Source organism: Schistocerca americana, chromosome 5, assembly GCF_021461395.2.
Source record: "Schistocerca americana isolate TAMUIC-IGC-003095 chromosome 5, iqSchAmer2.1, whole genome shotgun sequence".
In the NCBI taxonomy this organism is placed as follows: Eukaryota; Metazoa; Arthropoda; class Insecta; order Orthoptera; family Acrididae; genus Schistocerca; species Schistocerca americana.
The window spans coordinates 446333856-446348910 of NC_060123.1; the positions used below are offsets into that span (position 1 = coordinate 446333856).

The 15055-nt window shown below is 38.2% G+C and overlaps 1 protein-coding gene across 2 annotated transcripts; it reads right to left on the reverse strand.

Moving 5' to 3' along the window:
• Positions 1 to 407: 407 nt before the first annotated feature.
• On the reverse strand, positions 408 to 12373 carry LOC124615756 (tax1-binding protein 3 homolog). Of its 2 annotated transcripts, none has more exons than XM_047143844.1 (4): positions 12137 to 12369; positions 11854 to 11982; positions 6264 to 6341; positions 408 to 1185 (listed from the first exon to the last, which is right to left on the reverse strand). In XM_047143844.1, the coding sequence occupies exons 1-4, from the start codon at positions 12191 to 12193 to the stop codon at positions 1075 to 1077; spliced, it is 375 nt and encodes a 124-aa protein (XP_046999800.1). In that variant the 5' UTR covers positions 12194 to 12369; the 3' UTR covers positions 408 to 1074. The 2 variants fall into 2 exon arrangements, with proteins under 2 accessions (XP_046999800.1, XP_046999801.1); XM_047143845.1 differs by having other exon boundaries at positions 1106 to 1185; positions 6264 to 6325; positions 12137 to 12373.
• Positions 12374 to 15055: the final 2682 nt, after the last annotated feature.

Below are 15055 nucleotides of genomic sequence, written 5' to 3' on the forward strand. Positions count from 1 at the left end.
ATCTGCCAACGGGCTAGAGCCATGTCCACAATGTTGCAGGCATATTTTCCTGGTTTTACAATCACTCAGGTGCCATATCACACTTCAACTAGCTCACAATATCACCTGCCATAGCTCTGAAATTTGGTAGTGCCACAGGATCTTATCACCAATGAGTGGTTTCTGATGGATCTAGCATACCTGAAGAAACTTGGGGCCTCCCTTCCTCACCAAATTCACGCCATAATGAAGACTAAGAGGCTGCGTTGCACAGTATTAGCCTGGGGTTGACAGAACTTTTTTTTTTAAAAAAAAAAAAAAAAAAAGAAAGAGAGAGAGAAGATGGGATGAACTTCAAAGGTGAAAGTCCTTAGGAATTCTCACTAAGGGCTACTCAGATTTCTAGAAGTGATAAAGACTCAGAACACTGTAAGATAACACATACTCTATATTTGAACAAATAATGTATAATAATATGAAAGCTATGAACACAACATTACAAAATATTTACTTCTTTTATAAGGTAATCAGATATTCATTATTCCTTAGTCTTCGTACAGTATGATAAATACTTTACACTCCAAACATGAGATGAAATTCATTCTGTACAACATAAAACATTTACCCGAAACCACCACACACACAACTACCAAAGCAACCACAGTAAGTACAGTGTGTTTTTGAATACAGAATGTTGTTAGGAAGTTGTCACCTTTCACTTAGATTACTTTCAATATGATATCAAATTTGTGTGTAACAAGCAAAGTCCATCAGAATAAGAATCAAACTATTGAATGTAATAGTAAATATTTTCCTAATAACCTATTTTACTGGAATACTGATACTTCTTTCAAGCGCCTTTACTTTTAAAGAATTATATGGAATGTTGAATTCCAATGTTAATAGCTTGGCACATTGCAAAACAAAAATCATAAAATATTTGGTATACTGTGACACAGTCATAAGTTAACCAGCCTCTTATGAGTCAATCAAGTTACAGACACAATAAATTAAGAGCATCGACATAGTGAAAGCAGGTACACAAAATGATAACTATGTTCCAACTGGCTTGAACAGTCTGCTGAAGTAGTTCAATCAAGTAGATGTTACACCTTTCCTTGCAACCAGTAAATTCAGTACCGGATGTTTCTTTATGTAATCCACAGCTTTCTTATGAGTAGCCATTGTGAAGTCATACCCATTGCACTGGAAAAGACACAATGAACATTAATTATTATTAATATTCTTAACTTACACAGATATTCTGGTGCGTGGGTCAATGACTTGCTGAAGAGCACAAAATACTTGTGCAAATATGACAAGCATGTGGGTATTCAAAAATAGGGCAAAGCACTGGACATTTAACTGAAAACAGGTGTCAAGTTTCCCAGAACAAAAGTTATAAAAGGATTTAACTGAGGTCTAAACAACCAACTTTGGGATCACAGCAAGTAACTTACGTTTGGTTTTTTTTTTTTCCCCCACTTATATCTTATATCTTATACACTTTAATCTACAGATCCACGAAAAACATATATGCCATCACTGTTATCAATGAGATGTTAAAAAACCACAAATTAAATGACATATGAACAAAGGAATCATGACTAAAATGAATTTTCCACAGTCAAGATTGCATAAAATGTTTCCAGAGAGTTCGTAGCACTGCTGCCAGTTTCAGCTGCGGGGCCCTAATGGTTAGAGGCAAAAGCAGTAGCCATCTATATAATTGTGACAACACTGAGGTGTTCACATTACAAAAATTGCATTCTATTATTGGCTGAGGTAGGCCCGCAAAGCTGCCACACCCAGTCCTCTGCAACTGTCAGGGATCAACTTAATAAACTATGTTGTTGTTGTGGTCTTCAGTCCTGAGACTGGATTGATGCAGCTCTCCATGCTACTCTATCCTGTGCAAGCCTCTTCATCTCCCAGTACCTACTGCAGCCTACATCCTTCTGAATCTGCTTAGTGTATTCATCTTTTGGTCTCCCTCTACAATTTTTACCCTCCACGCTGCCCTCCAATACTAAATTGGTGATCCCTTGATGCCTCAGAACATGTCCTACCAACCGATCCCTTCTTATAGTCAAGTTGTGCCACAAGCTCCTCTTCTCCCCAATTCTATTCAATACCTCCTCATTAGTTATGTGATCTACCCATCTAATCTTCAGCATTCTTCTGTAGCACCACATTTTGAAAGCTTCTATTCTCTTCTTGTCTAAACTATTTATTGTCCACGTTTCACTTCCATACACGGCTACACTCCATACAAATACTTTCAGAAACAACTTCCTGACATTTAAATCTATACTTGATGTTAACTAATTTTTCTTCTTCAGAAACGCTTTCCTTGCCATTGCCAGTCTACATTTTATATCCTTTCTAATTCGACCATCATCAGTTATTTTGCTCCCCAAATAGCAAAACTCCTTTACTACTTTAAGTGTGTCATTTCCTAATCTAATTCCCTCAGCATCACCCGACTTAATTCGACTACATTCCATTATCCTCGTTTTGCTTTTGTTGATGTTCATCTTATGCCCTCCTTTCAAGACACTGTCCATTCCGTTCAACTGCTCTTCCAAGTCCCTTGCTGTCTCTGATAGAATTACAATGTCATCAGCGAACCTCAAAGTTTTTATTTCTTTTCCATGGATTTTAATAGCTACTCCGAACTTTTCTTTTGTTTCCTTTATTGCTTGTTCAGTATACAGATTGAATAACATCGGGGATAGGCTACAACCCTGTCTCACTCCCTTCCCAACCTCTGCTTCCCCTTCATACCCCTTGACTCTTATGACTGCCATCTGGTTTCTGTACAAATTGTAAATAGCCTTTCGCTCCCGGTATTTTACCCCTGCCATCTTCAGAATTTGAAAGAGAGTATTACAATCTACATTGTGAAAAGCTTTCTCTAAGTCTGCAAATGCTAGAAACGTAGGTTTGCCTTTCCTTAATCTTTCTTCTAAGATAAGTCGTAGGGTCAGTATTGCCTCAACTATAGTACTTTCTAAAGAAACTGCACTCATCAAAAACAACATAAACATTAACTGACAGATTTGCTAGGTTTCCAGAAACACTTATGGTTATGATATTCATATAAATGAAAAATAACTCAAGTTAAAACTCTAAGATTTGGTTACAATCTATGCAGAAACTGACAAGAGATGATGTGAAGAGTACCGGGAAAATTTCATAAACAGAGGATGTTGCAATACTGGAGGAGAAAAGGAGTATCTCTGTATCATCCACAAAATTTAGAAGAAATGAAGTGGGACTGGTAGTCCCAACTTGACAAATGTGGATGAATATCTCGTATTTCTTCTTATTCTTCTGCCACTCCAGGGTTACGCCTAGGCCCTTTCTGGGCTCACCATGTTGTCTTTGATCTTCCCACAGTTTATATCATTTCATACTAGAATTGTAATTATTTCATTCGTCACAAGACAGGAAAAATTCATAAGATGTACACCTTAGTAAATCCTTGTACTATCCTGCACCAGAAAAAATACAGTGTGTACAAAAATTAATTCCAATTTGTTCCCTATATATTACAACTCTCCTCTTTCAGTGTTTGGAACAACTGACATTAGTATTTTAGGGCCAGGAAAGCTAAGTTACAACCATATTCTCTAAATTTCTCTCTCCTTCAGTTCATGTAGATTGGTTAGTTTGATGACTCCCTAAGAGTTTTGGGTTCATTGGTATGTATTGCAGTCCATGGGAACAGGCATCAGCTGCCATTCTCTTGTTCTTGTTGGACATCTTTGATGCTTTCACTCTTGATCTGGACTTCTTACTAACTGAACATTTAGTTACATATATGCCATTTACTCAGTCACCTGTATTAACCTACATTTTATAGTGTAACAGAGTACTCTTTTGCTGAAAGCTTTTCCCTGTTAAGTGGGCTTGAACTGAGAAATAATTAGGAGTTAATGTTGTTGTGTATAACACTAATTTCCACTGTTGGTTTTAACAGCAAGTGCTTGCCTAAAGTTTATGGGGTCATCCCAACCCACCCCCAGATAACAGTCGTACATTACACATTATTGTTGACAAAGATGTCCTATACTGTTATTCTCCCCACAGGACTCGAAGAAGCAAAAGAGTTAGTGTTTATCAACTTTTGCTTTAATTGGCTGGGAGCAAATATCGAGTTTTGCAAAGACTTTTAGTTTTCAACACCCTACAGCAGCAGGGAATATCAGATTTTGACCACAATGTTTTGACAGGTGATACATGACATGTTTGATTTGTAACTACAAAAATCTGAATTTTGAAAAACTGAGCATTGACTGACTTACGAAAAAATGCTCCTTATATTAACACTGGTACAGCTCTGGCATGGAGCAAGATGAGTGTTGTTATGACCCCTCCACCCACCACCACACACTTAGAGCAAGATGAGTGTTAGTATGCCCCCCCCCCCCCCCCACACACACACACACCAACAACAGCAACTTAACCAAACTGTTCAATGGTAAGCGCTTAACTCATTGGTGTTAACTTGTGCAGTAAATATAATGGAAGAAAATTACCAGCTCACTTGCTATTCCCTAAAGACTGCGTCCATTCAGGCTATTCAAGGAAGAGATAGAATACACAGATACAATATGCAGGACCTCAAAAGGGTAAGACACTTGATTTACTAAATAGTATGTGAAAGTATTAGAGAATAAATGGTTAGGTACTCATTAATATCAACAAATAGTTAAATAGTTGTAAAGAAGCAATATTATGTTATTACATTAAATTCATCCAATATTGGTTTTAGCATATTTTGATAAAGATGAAACAGACATTATTCACAAATCCTATGGCCTGTCACTATAGCCTAAACAAAGATGAAGACATTTTAATAAATAATGTCAAACTGAACAGATCTTGAAATGACAGACAGAGTGGCCTAACCCAAAGGGAACCTGTCTCCTAGTCATTAAGTAACCTAAGTGTGAGAAGTCATGTATACCATCTTTCTCTAAATTACAAAGGATAACCAGAAAGGCAATGGGCAGGGACAGCAATGTCATACTGTTGTCTGAATGTTTGTACTTCGTCAGCATCCAGCCACACCAGCATGAGGTTAATGTTGTTTCTTGTTATTTCACAATAAAAGTTTTAAATGTGTGCCACAACTGAAAACCCGGCAAGCTGTGCAATGTCGTCAGTAACAAGGTTTCTGTTCACGAAAAACATACACCGATTGAATTTTATCCAACTGTGTGAAGTGAACACAAACAACATAATCACTGAATGTGGAATGCGCCAATGGTGCATTAGGTTTAAAAGTGGCTGAACTAATGTTCATGATGAAGAGTGATGTAGATGACCAAGCACCATGGCTGAGGAACTGCTTGCACAAATTTATGAAAGATTCAAGAAAGCTGCTGATTCAAAAAGATGGAGTTTTCATTCAGTTTTCCACAAATTTCACAAAGTTTGCTGCATTGAAGTGTTGCACAGAAGCTAGACTACCACAAATGTTGTGCAAGATATGAGGTTGTGACTAACTGAAGTCTCAGGTGGCAGAATTTTATGGCAATGGAATTTCATAACTTGCTCATTGCTATAATTAAATTTGTGTGGAGACTACGCTGAAAAACAGTATTCAAGTGGCACTTCAAAGTGAATATAACATTTTTTTTCCTACTTAGTTTTAATACTAAAACATAATCTACTTTCTAGATAGCTATTGTATGAAAATTTTGTTCTGTGCGTTATTGATTGTTAAATGGTTTGTGGATCACATTTTCTGATCAGAAATTCAGAAAAAAATATTTACAATATAACCGTTACAAATTTTCAAAATACTATCTCTCTGAAACCACGTCAAAAATGTCTCAGTCTGAACTTATTTAGGAAAGTCGCTGTGCACTGTGATAGCCTCTTCATCGGATGAAAAATGCTGCCAATGAATGTTTTCGTTTGTCTTTATGAATAGGTAGACGTCACATGGGCCCAAGCCAGATGAATACGGTGGGTGCAATAACACTCACACTTTTAAGAAGATGCACAGGTGAGGCGTTGATTGATGGGCAGATGGTGCCTACTCTTCTGCTTTGGGTGCTATTTATTTATCATTAGGTACCACAAACAAAACATATATAGCAAGTTAACAGATGCTAATTCCATTCTTACTTGAGTAGCAAGATATGACAAATGTAAAATATTAAAAATGCTTAATAAAATAGTCCAAAAAAAACTTGCAAAGAACTCATTTATTATATTTCTACTTACAACATCTTAAATGCTGAACAAAAGTATGTTCCATTCATTACCTGCAATATTTTGTCATGCATCCGAAGGCCTGATTTAGCTGCAGGACTCCCTTCATGTACTTCTGTAACATATATGCCCTAAAAGTAAAAATTATTTAAATTAAGAGTCTTGAATTTATATAAATGTGCTGTTTTAATGGGTTTAAATGTTAATTACAGACAGAATAAACAGCAACACAACATACAGTGATCTGTTGGTATTTTCATCATCCATTGCAATAAAGGAAATAATGTGAAACAACCTTCTTCACTTCTGTTATGAGAAGTAATACACACTGAAAGCTTAATTTCTAACATATTAATGTGAGGGGAAAAGTTAGTTTCAACAATTTTGTGAAGATTTACCATACCCATGTCAACAGAATAAACACTTAACTATACACTGGTGTTCAAAATTAAAGCAACAAGTGGATATTTTGCAAGGTAAGTGGATATTTTGCAAGGTTGCATTTGTTCTGCCACAACAGGTATAGCATAGTAGAAACGATGTACAGAATACAGAATGTAAACAACTGCAAAGTGCGTAACAGAAGACAAAAATATTCTTAGTTTTTTCCAACTTAATAGATTTGCACACACATTCCTATACTGGTGCTTAGTATGGGGTGTGACCACCTCTGGCAGCAATATGGGCCTGACAACGTCAGGATATGCTGTGAATGAAATCGTCACTCACATTGCGGCAATAGCGCCCATTCGTCCTGCAGAGCTGCTCGCAAGTCCTGGAGAGTGGTTGGTGGATGCTGATGTGATGCAACCTGCCTCCCTAACACATCCCCGACATGCTCTATAGCATTCAAATCGGGAGAGGAAACGAGTCATGTCATAAATGCAATATCTTCCGTTTCCAAGAAAACATGAACAACCTGTGCCCTATGAGGTCAAGCATTATTGTCCAGCAGTATGAAGTCTAGGCCCACAGAATCTCGCAACAACTGCACAAGATCCGAAGATCTCATCATGATACCTGACAGGAGTTAAACCTTGCTCAATCACCCGTACAGTTTCACAAAGAGCTGTTCAAGTGGTCAACGTAATCCTTGCCCACAAAAATAGGGATACCCCTTGATATCAGTCTTTTTCCACAATTTTTGAGTCCTGAAATCATTTTCCATGTTCCTCCAGATGCGAATCCGTCGAAAATCACTCTCCAGATCAAATCGGGACTCATATGTGAAAATAACATTGGTCCACTGTTCGACTGTCCACGAGGCATGTTGACGACTCCATTAGACGTTCCCTTCTGTGCAGATGCATCAGAGGTACACGTACAGCAGATCTCTGACAGTAAAGTGCCACTCCATTGAAGCTTCCTGTACACCATTTGCCTTGATACAACACATCCAGTGGGTGCTGCGAGGTCAGATACCAGTTGCCATGCAGTACTAAGGCAGTACTGCCGTGTCCTTACAACCGAATAACGATCCTCTCTGATATTGCATGTGGTCGGCCCTGCACTTGTCTTCAGGATACAGTTTCACTGTAAACTGTCACCTCATCTGAGAAACAACAGAATGATTCACATTATGCCATCGGACCACATCAGCTTGTGACTGTCCTCCTTTCATTCTTCCTCCACTGCAGAGAGTCTAGTAGGTGGCTTCTCTATGCCTTACTATAACATATATGACTGTGTACACAATGATTATGGCTGTGGGATTATTCGGTAAACACTGCCCCATTTGATAGGTGCCCTGACATCATCATTGGCATGGTTGTCCGTTGACCAGAATGCCATCTTCCGTACAGAACACAATCATATGGACATCTATTGACAGTTTTTATGATTATATCGTGAATTAGACATAGGACTGGGAAATAGTGGTTTGTTGCTTTAATTTTGGACACCAGTGTATATTAACATACTGAAGAAAGATACTCATCAATATTAACTCACCACACAGGGGAAAATGATGGACTCTAATATTTTTTGTGATTTTTAATGTTGATTAATTTACAGTATTCACAATACCAAACTATCAGAAACACGTGATATCAGGAAGTTAATTGCTTGATTATTCCCATGTTTTACCATTTTAATCATTATTGCAAAAAATAAATAATTCTTTCATTATAGCATTTGTGATAGCTTTAATCTGTAAGAGACATTTATCACAGACATTTTTGAGGAAAATTGGTGCTCATGTCACCAGTAACAATAGAAGATAAGAATGGTCAGTGTTGTTTATGAGCCAATTGATGACATGCAACCTTTAAAATCTTAATACTTTCAGAAGAAACGAGCACATAAAAATAAATTTTTTCGACTACCAAGATTTCTGATTTAATTTATGCTGCAATATTATGTCAACCTAACCAATCCATGACATATTCAGAGAAAAACAGTTGTATCTTTCTAACAGCAGCGAAGGAGAGAACAGTTTCTACTCCGGCACTAGAAATTTATTGCCTCTTTATTCCATCTCTTTGGTCACGTGAATGTATCATCCCACTACCTATGCAAAATTGACTTGCTGCCAACTTACAAGCAGTAAAGAAACACTACTATTAGTGCTGCTGGCCCCAATCTAGACTTTAACAAAAATGTACTTATGGTATAGCCAGCATGTTTGTTGTCTGCTGAGTTTGAAACTATCGGTGCAATGAATGATGCAAAGTCAACACAACAGACTGTGGATTGGCTGTCAGTAGCCATTCAGAATACTCATTCGTAATTCCCTATGTTTCATATGTAAAGATACCTGGAATTTTAACACTAGGTTAGAATTTAATCAAATTGTCCGAATTTTCAGCAAAATTGAAAATAAAACATACAAGTTGGTTATTGCAATGATAAACCTATATCTTGACTATGCCACAGATTAGAGCAGACTCAGTTTTCATTCCATAGTCCCAAAAAGAGATAACTTCGCAGGTGTGGTACAAGTCAGATAGTATAAATTAATAAACATAAAACATTTGAATATAAGAGTCACTACCCTGATCATTTGTCAAGAGTGTGTCAAAATACGTGAATATGTTATGATAAACTGGAACTGCTAATATTTACAGAAATAATACACTGTTAGAATGAAACATACTAAATTTATCATACACAAAATACCTAATCTTGACTGTTGTGACCATGTGCTTCAAATGGTTCAGATGGCTCTAAGTACTATGAGACTTAACATCTGAGGTCATCAGTACCCTAGACTTAAAACTACTTAAACCTAACTAACCTAAGGACATCACACACAACCATGCCCAAGGCAGGATTCGAACCTGCGACCGTAGCAGCAGCACGGTTCCAGACTGAAGCGCCTAGAACCGCTCGGCCACAGCGGTCGGCACCAAGTGCTGTCAGAACTGAAATATAACAGACATTTTTACTTAAGCTGATCTAATAGTCCCTGTTATGATATAAGACTATAGAGTAGAAGGACTTGGCTATCAAAAAGTCTTTCAAACTCTGTTTTAACTGTGCTTTGTTTCAACCCAAGTTTTTAATGGTTGCCCGCAATTTACTGGCAATGTCTGTTCCTGAATATTGGACCTGTTTTTGGACCAAGATAACTGAGTGTACATCTTTATGTAGTTGTTCTTGTTCCTAGTATTGATACTGTGTTTTGAACTATTGGTTGGAAATGTAGACGTAATACTTGCTAAAAATTTCTTTAAGGAATATATAAACTGAGAAGCAGTGGTCGCAATACCAAGTTCCTTGAACAGATTTGTACATAATGTTCTTGAATTTACATCACAAATGAGACTTTTTGTTAGCTTGGTTTGATGAATTACCCCAGAATATGATCCTATATGACATAACAGAATGGAAGTAAGCAAAGTGTGCAAGGTTTTTTATATTTATATCTCCTACATCTGACATCATTCACACTGCAAATAAAGACTTGTTTAGGCGCTTCAGCAATTCTGTGGTATGCCCTTCCCAACTGAATTTATCACTGAGTTGTAATACCTGAAATCAAGCATTCCTCATTGCTTACTGCATACTATCACTTTATTGGGTGTGACCAATGGAAACAAACTACTAACAGCAGCAAGCATCGAAAGAGCATGGTACACAGTAAGTGCACTACAGCCAAGAGTGAAGTTAATATTGATAATAATAAATAAATCGCAACAGGCAACAGCCTAATCCTTGAAAGTAAAATGATAATGATTAATTGAAAAGGAAATCAATTAAATTTACACTCTACACAGAATACTGCTAGTAAATTATCACTATAATGCTAAGCACTACTTGTGCTTATGCCAGCTGCATATAACATAGTAGATAACAAACAACACCGCTACTCAGTTGTAGCAAATAGCTGCTGTATATCTTCTATCACTAAGTTTAATATTTATTTGATTACAGTCATGGTTCTCAAAGTAAATGGTTACTGAGATCTGTAACACCAGCAGCTAACATGATTGTTATAAGTTTTTAATGTCCGTTCCCTAGACCATTAGAGAGTAAGTGCTTGGACAGGGATGGGGAGAGAAATCAGCTGAGATCAAATTCGTGGAAGTCCCCTGGCAATCACCCACAATTGTTTTGGGAAATCTTAAAAAAAAGGTCAATACAGAAGGGTGGGGGCTCAACTCTGTGCATGCAATGCAAGTACTGTGTCTTTACTGCTAGCAATTGTGTCTGGGTTGCTGAGGATGATTAGGCCCTATGAAAATAACTGGAAACGAGCATGAACTATGGTCACTGGAGCAGACTAATTAGATAAGCACTTGAATGATATGATAATTATGGTTACTGTATACATATTCATTTTTCTGGTGAGGAAACATCACAAAATTAATGATGTGTCAGAGACGGAGTTAATTATGGTACCATCCAAACTTTTTCTAACAAATTGTCTGCAGAAGTTTAACAATGAGGCCACTTCACTTCACACTGTGAAGAAACAATTTTGGGGAAACTGCAAATGGGTGAAAAGTCCTTCTTTAAATTTTGATGTATCCCACAATGTTATTGCTTCATTTAGAAGAATTATCTTTAAAAATATTCTTAATTACTCCATACACAATTCTATAAGAGGTCACAAAAGTGAGCCAAATATAATGTAGACAGAGAATGTACGAAAGAATATCATATTCATTACACAATTAACATACATAAGAGATTTAAGTGTGATTCATAGCAGTTACCACCAAAAAAGTATAATATATCCATCTTAAATAACAGCTAAAACGCAGTAAAAGGTTACTTGCATAGTAATGCACATGGGGACAACTAATAGGCCTAATGGTAGGCGTAATATTTATTTCCAAGCATTACAGTTTATACTGAACTGATTTGAAACTAATTTTTAGTAATTCAATGTAACACTAATCTCACTTCACTTTACTGACTACAAAGGGGTGAGGAGGAATAAATGCAACATGCATCAATGCTGCTGTGACCCTCTCTGGAGGTTGTATGCTTTTCAGTGCATGCAATGATATGAAACTGAGTGTTAGGTAATCACATATTTCCATCTGAACACTTTTACGAGAACCATTAGCATTCTACATAAACTGTTAGAACAACAGAAGCATCAGTAAACAAGAAAAGTATTTCGGAAACCAGCCAACGGAACATTGTTTCACATTCATGTTAAAGTAAGTTGCTAGATACGTAACAATCACGTACATAATCCGTGTATCCTTGCGGGCTTTTCCTGTAGTCTTGGTCTATGCCTCCACCAATCTTGAAACCGCATTTTAATACTTCCCGACCTTCACTGTCTATTCCAGGTTCCTTATGCAACGTTATGGGAATCTGAAAAATATTAGTAGGAAGATCACGACACGTTAGAAGACGGCTCCCGATGCAACAATTTCAGTGTCCCAAACATCTGCTACATAAATAATTTTCAATCTACGACATAAAATGCTAGCAGCATTTAATATTCCAGAACACGCATCTGACATACACTAAGGCATTCCATAGCAGTTCCCGCCTCATGCTGAAATGCCATTTTGGCGCACATTGCATAGCCTGATTTAAAACAACTCTAAAAAGAAGACTGTGTTAAATTTCCTCAACGCTGCCCTCAGCAAAAATCTAACCACCAGCCACGAAAACAAGCACACAGTGTTAACACACACAATTCACAGCTACTTCACAGCAGTACTACGCCCATCTGACAAAGATAACACAACAGTGTATGTCATACGCGCTTCTCCATAAACGAAACCGATGAATCATCGGAAGAACCTCGTTTAAGCGCCCATACGCTCTCGTACAGACAACATATAAAACTAGGCCATAAGGGGGGAAAAAAGGGAAATTCTGCTGTCGTTCTGCTACCGGAAAATACAAGTGCGCTTCATTTCTACAAAGCTGTCTAGAGGTACTGTATAACTGAAGAAAAATTTACTAACAAGCGTAATTCGGGGTCTAAAAACACTAAATTTCGTTTGGGTACAGTTTATAAAATCCGTTTGCAGGTGAAGGTGTATTTAAAACAGGTTTCAGAATAACACATTTATTTGTATGATAAACCATATGATAGTGGGCTTACTGTCAGACATGCCTCGTGGAGCCACAAGCATCTTTAATATTAATAAACAATTCTTTGTATTTTTTGCCATCTGTTTCTCGGTCTTTATTGAAGCCTATTTCACCCTTAGCTGTCGCACATATTTTCAATCAGACTAACAGTTTACACCTCATTTAAAATGTTTGCCTTATTCACGAGTTACATAAACATGTAGTCATACTTACGAGGGTACTACAAAAACACTAGAAATCAAGATAAAGTGGTAACAAAAATAATGAAGATTTTCATAATCATAGTTTTCTATAGAGACACATGAAAACCAGCTACCCTCTCTTCATGTTTAATTGTTTGCCAATATTTATTCAGAGATCTGAAATATATAACGAAATATTTTTCATGTAGCTACAAGTAATGATTTTGTATGACAATATACTGTACCAGACACAATAAAATATATTGCAGCTACGATAATTCTTATACAGGATGAACCTTATTAACGTTTAAAAAGCCCCGAAGCGACGTAGATGATGCTGAGACTAGTAATTTAATATTAAACACATGGAGTCGCAAATACCGGGAAATCTCACAAAATTGACGACAAAATAATGATGAACGAGGCCCACGAGAATGACAGGCCGCGGCGCGTACGTCGCGAAGATTGACCTGAACTCGCCCGCTCAGCTCAGCAGACAAAAGGCGTGTCGCGTTCCCACTGTGCGTTAGGCTCGCGACTAACTATTGCGTTCTTATTGTGGAAGAAGTACGGCTGAAGATCAATCAGGAAAGAACACATAACACAGGCAGTGATTACACAATAGTAACCAATGGAACGTTACAGAAAACTTGGGTAGAACTCCCCAGAAACGTTCTGTGAAATTTACAACGTAACAATTATATCGTAGCACATAGTTTAGAAGTCATGGAACGCTCGAGCGCCAGCTGTCGCATTAATGTAGTGTACTGTATCATGACGTATCTTTTGTGGGGCCCCTGGAGGCCTCGCTAGAGCATGGAACCGTGCTAGCAGCTTAGAGTACCTGTCGTTTGCAGCCTGGATCGCCTTGGCGTCGTAAGTTGCAGCGTGGCGCCATAATCCAGCGGTGGACAGCGTTGACAATTGACGCACGCGCGAACCCACTGACGACAATCTTTTTGTATCCCCAGCCACACGTAACAACCAGATACGAGCTTTGTCATCGCCTTCACCCATGGATGACATAAATCGTGGATGTTATTAAATATTTGCTTATGCAGGACTGCCGGGGCGAATGGGTGCGCTTTGTTATTGGAGGTGTCGCAGTAACTCTTAGTGTCTGATCCTGGTACATCAATGAGCTTGAGCTGCAGACCTGCTGTCTCATTGTTTAGGCAATTTTTGAGTTCTTGATCTGGTTGTTGTGTTTGGACCAGGTGTGCTAGTTCGATAGTCTCCTTGATTGCATTGACACGAGACCAACAGTCTGCCACTACATTGTTCAACCCAGAGATGTGTTTAATGTCGATGGAAAATTGAGCAATAATTTCCAACTGATTAAACTGCCTCGGCGAGCATTTGTTGTTATTCTGGCGGAAGGCGAATGTCAGAGGTTTATGGTCCGTAAAATTGTAAATACTCTCGCCTCCAGCTGCGTTCGTAAATATTTCACTGAAGCATAGATGGCCAACAGTTCACGGTCGTAAGCACTCCATTGTTGCTGTGCAGGCGATAATTTCCGAGAGAAAGTTGAGGGGCTGCCAGGCTTCGCCCACATATTGCTGCAAAGCTGCGCAGATGGCCACCTGGCTATCATCGACCACGAGCGCAAGAGGCGCGTCTAAAGCAGGGTGAGAAAAAGAATTGCGTCAGCTATGCTTTTCTTAGCAGTTTCGATAGCGTCTATCATGGTCTATGACCACTGCACAGACGCTTTGCCTTTTGTTTTCGGACTGGCCAGTGCTGCTGTAAGTGGTTCTTGAAGTTTTGCCGCATGTGGGACCTGATGGCAGCGATAGAAAGTGAGGATTCCGAGGAATCTACGTAATTCTTTGGCTGTCTCTGGGAGGGATATTCAAAATGGCTTTAACTTTCTCTGGAAAACAGTGCGATACTGCAGAAGAAATTAGGTGACCCAAAAACATTATCTCCGGTTGTTCAAACACACTCTTAGTGATGTACAAAACAATGCCGTACTTGACAAGGCGCTCAAAAACTCTGGCGTCGCTGAGGAGATGAGTGTCTCCTACATAGGCAAAACAACATGGTAACCCTCGTAATGCAGAAGCAATGAATCGTTGCCATGTTTGTGCGGCGTTTCTCGGGCCAAACGTCATAAATAAGCTTTTGAACAAGACAAAAGGCATTGTAATGGC

Excerpts from the sequence above, each read along its gene's own strand:
- LOC124615756 (XM_047143844.1), bottom strand. The coding sequence starts at position 12,193 with ATGTGCGCCAAAATGGCATTTCAGCATGAGGCGGGAACTGCTATGGAA. Across the intron at positions 11,983-12,136 it reads CTGCTATGGAATGCCTTAGT|ATTCCCATAACGTTGCATAA; the intron begins GTATGTCAGATG and ends AATATTTTTCAG. Across the intron at positions 1,186-6,263 it reads TGCATGACAAAATATTGCAG|TGCAATGGGTATGACTTCAC; the intron begins GTAATGAATGGA and ends TGTCTTTTCCAG.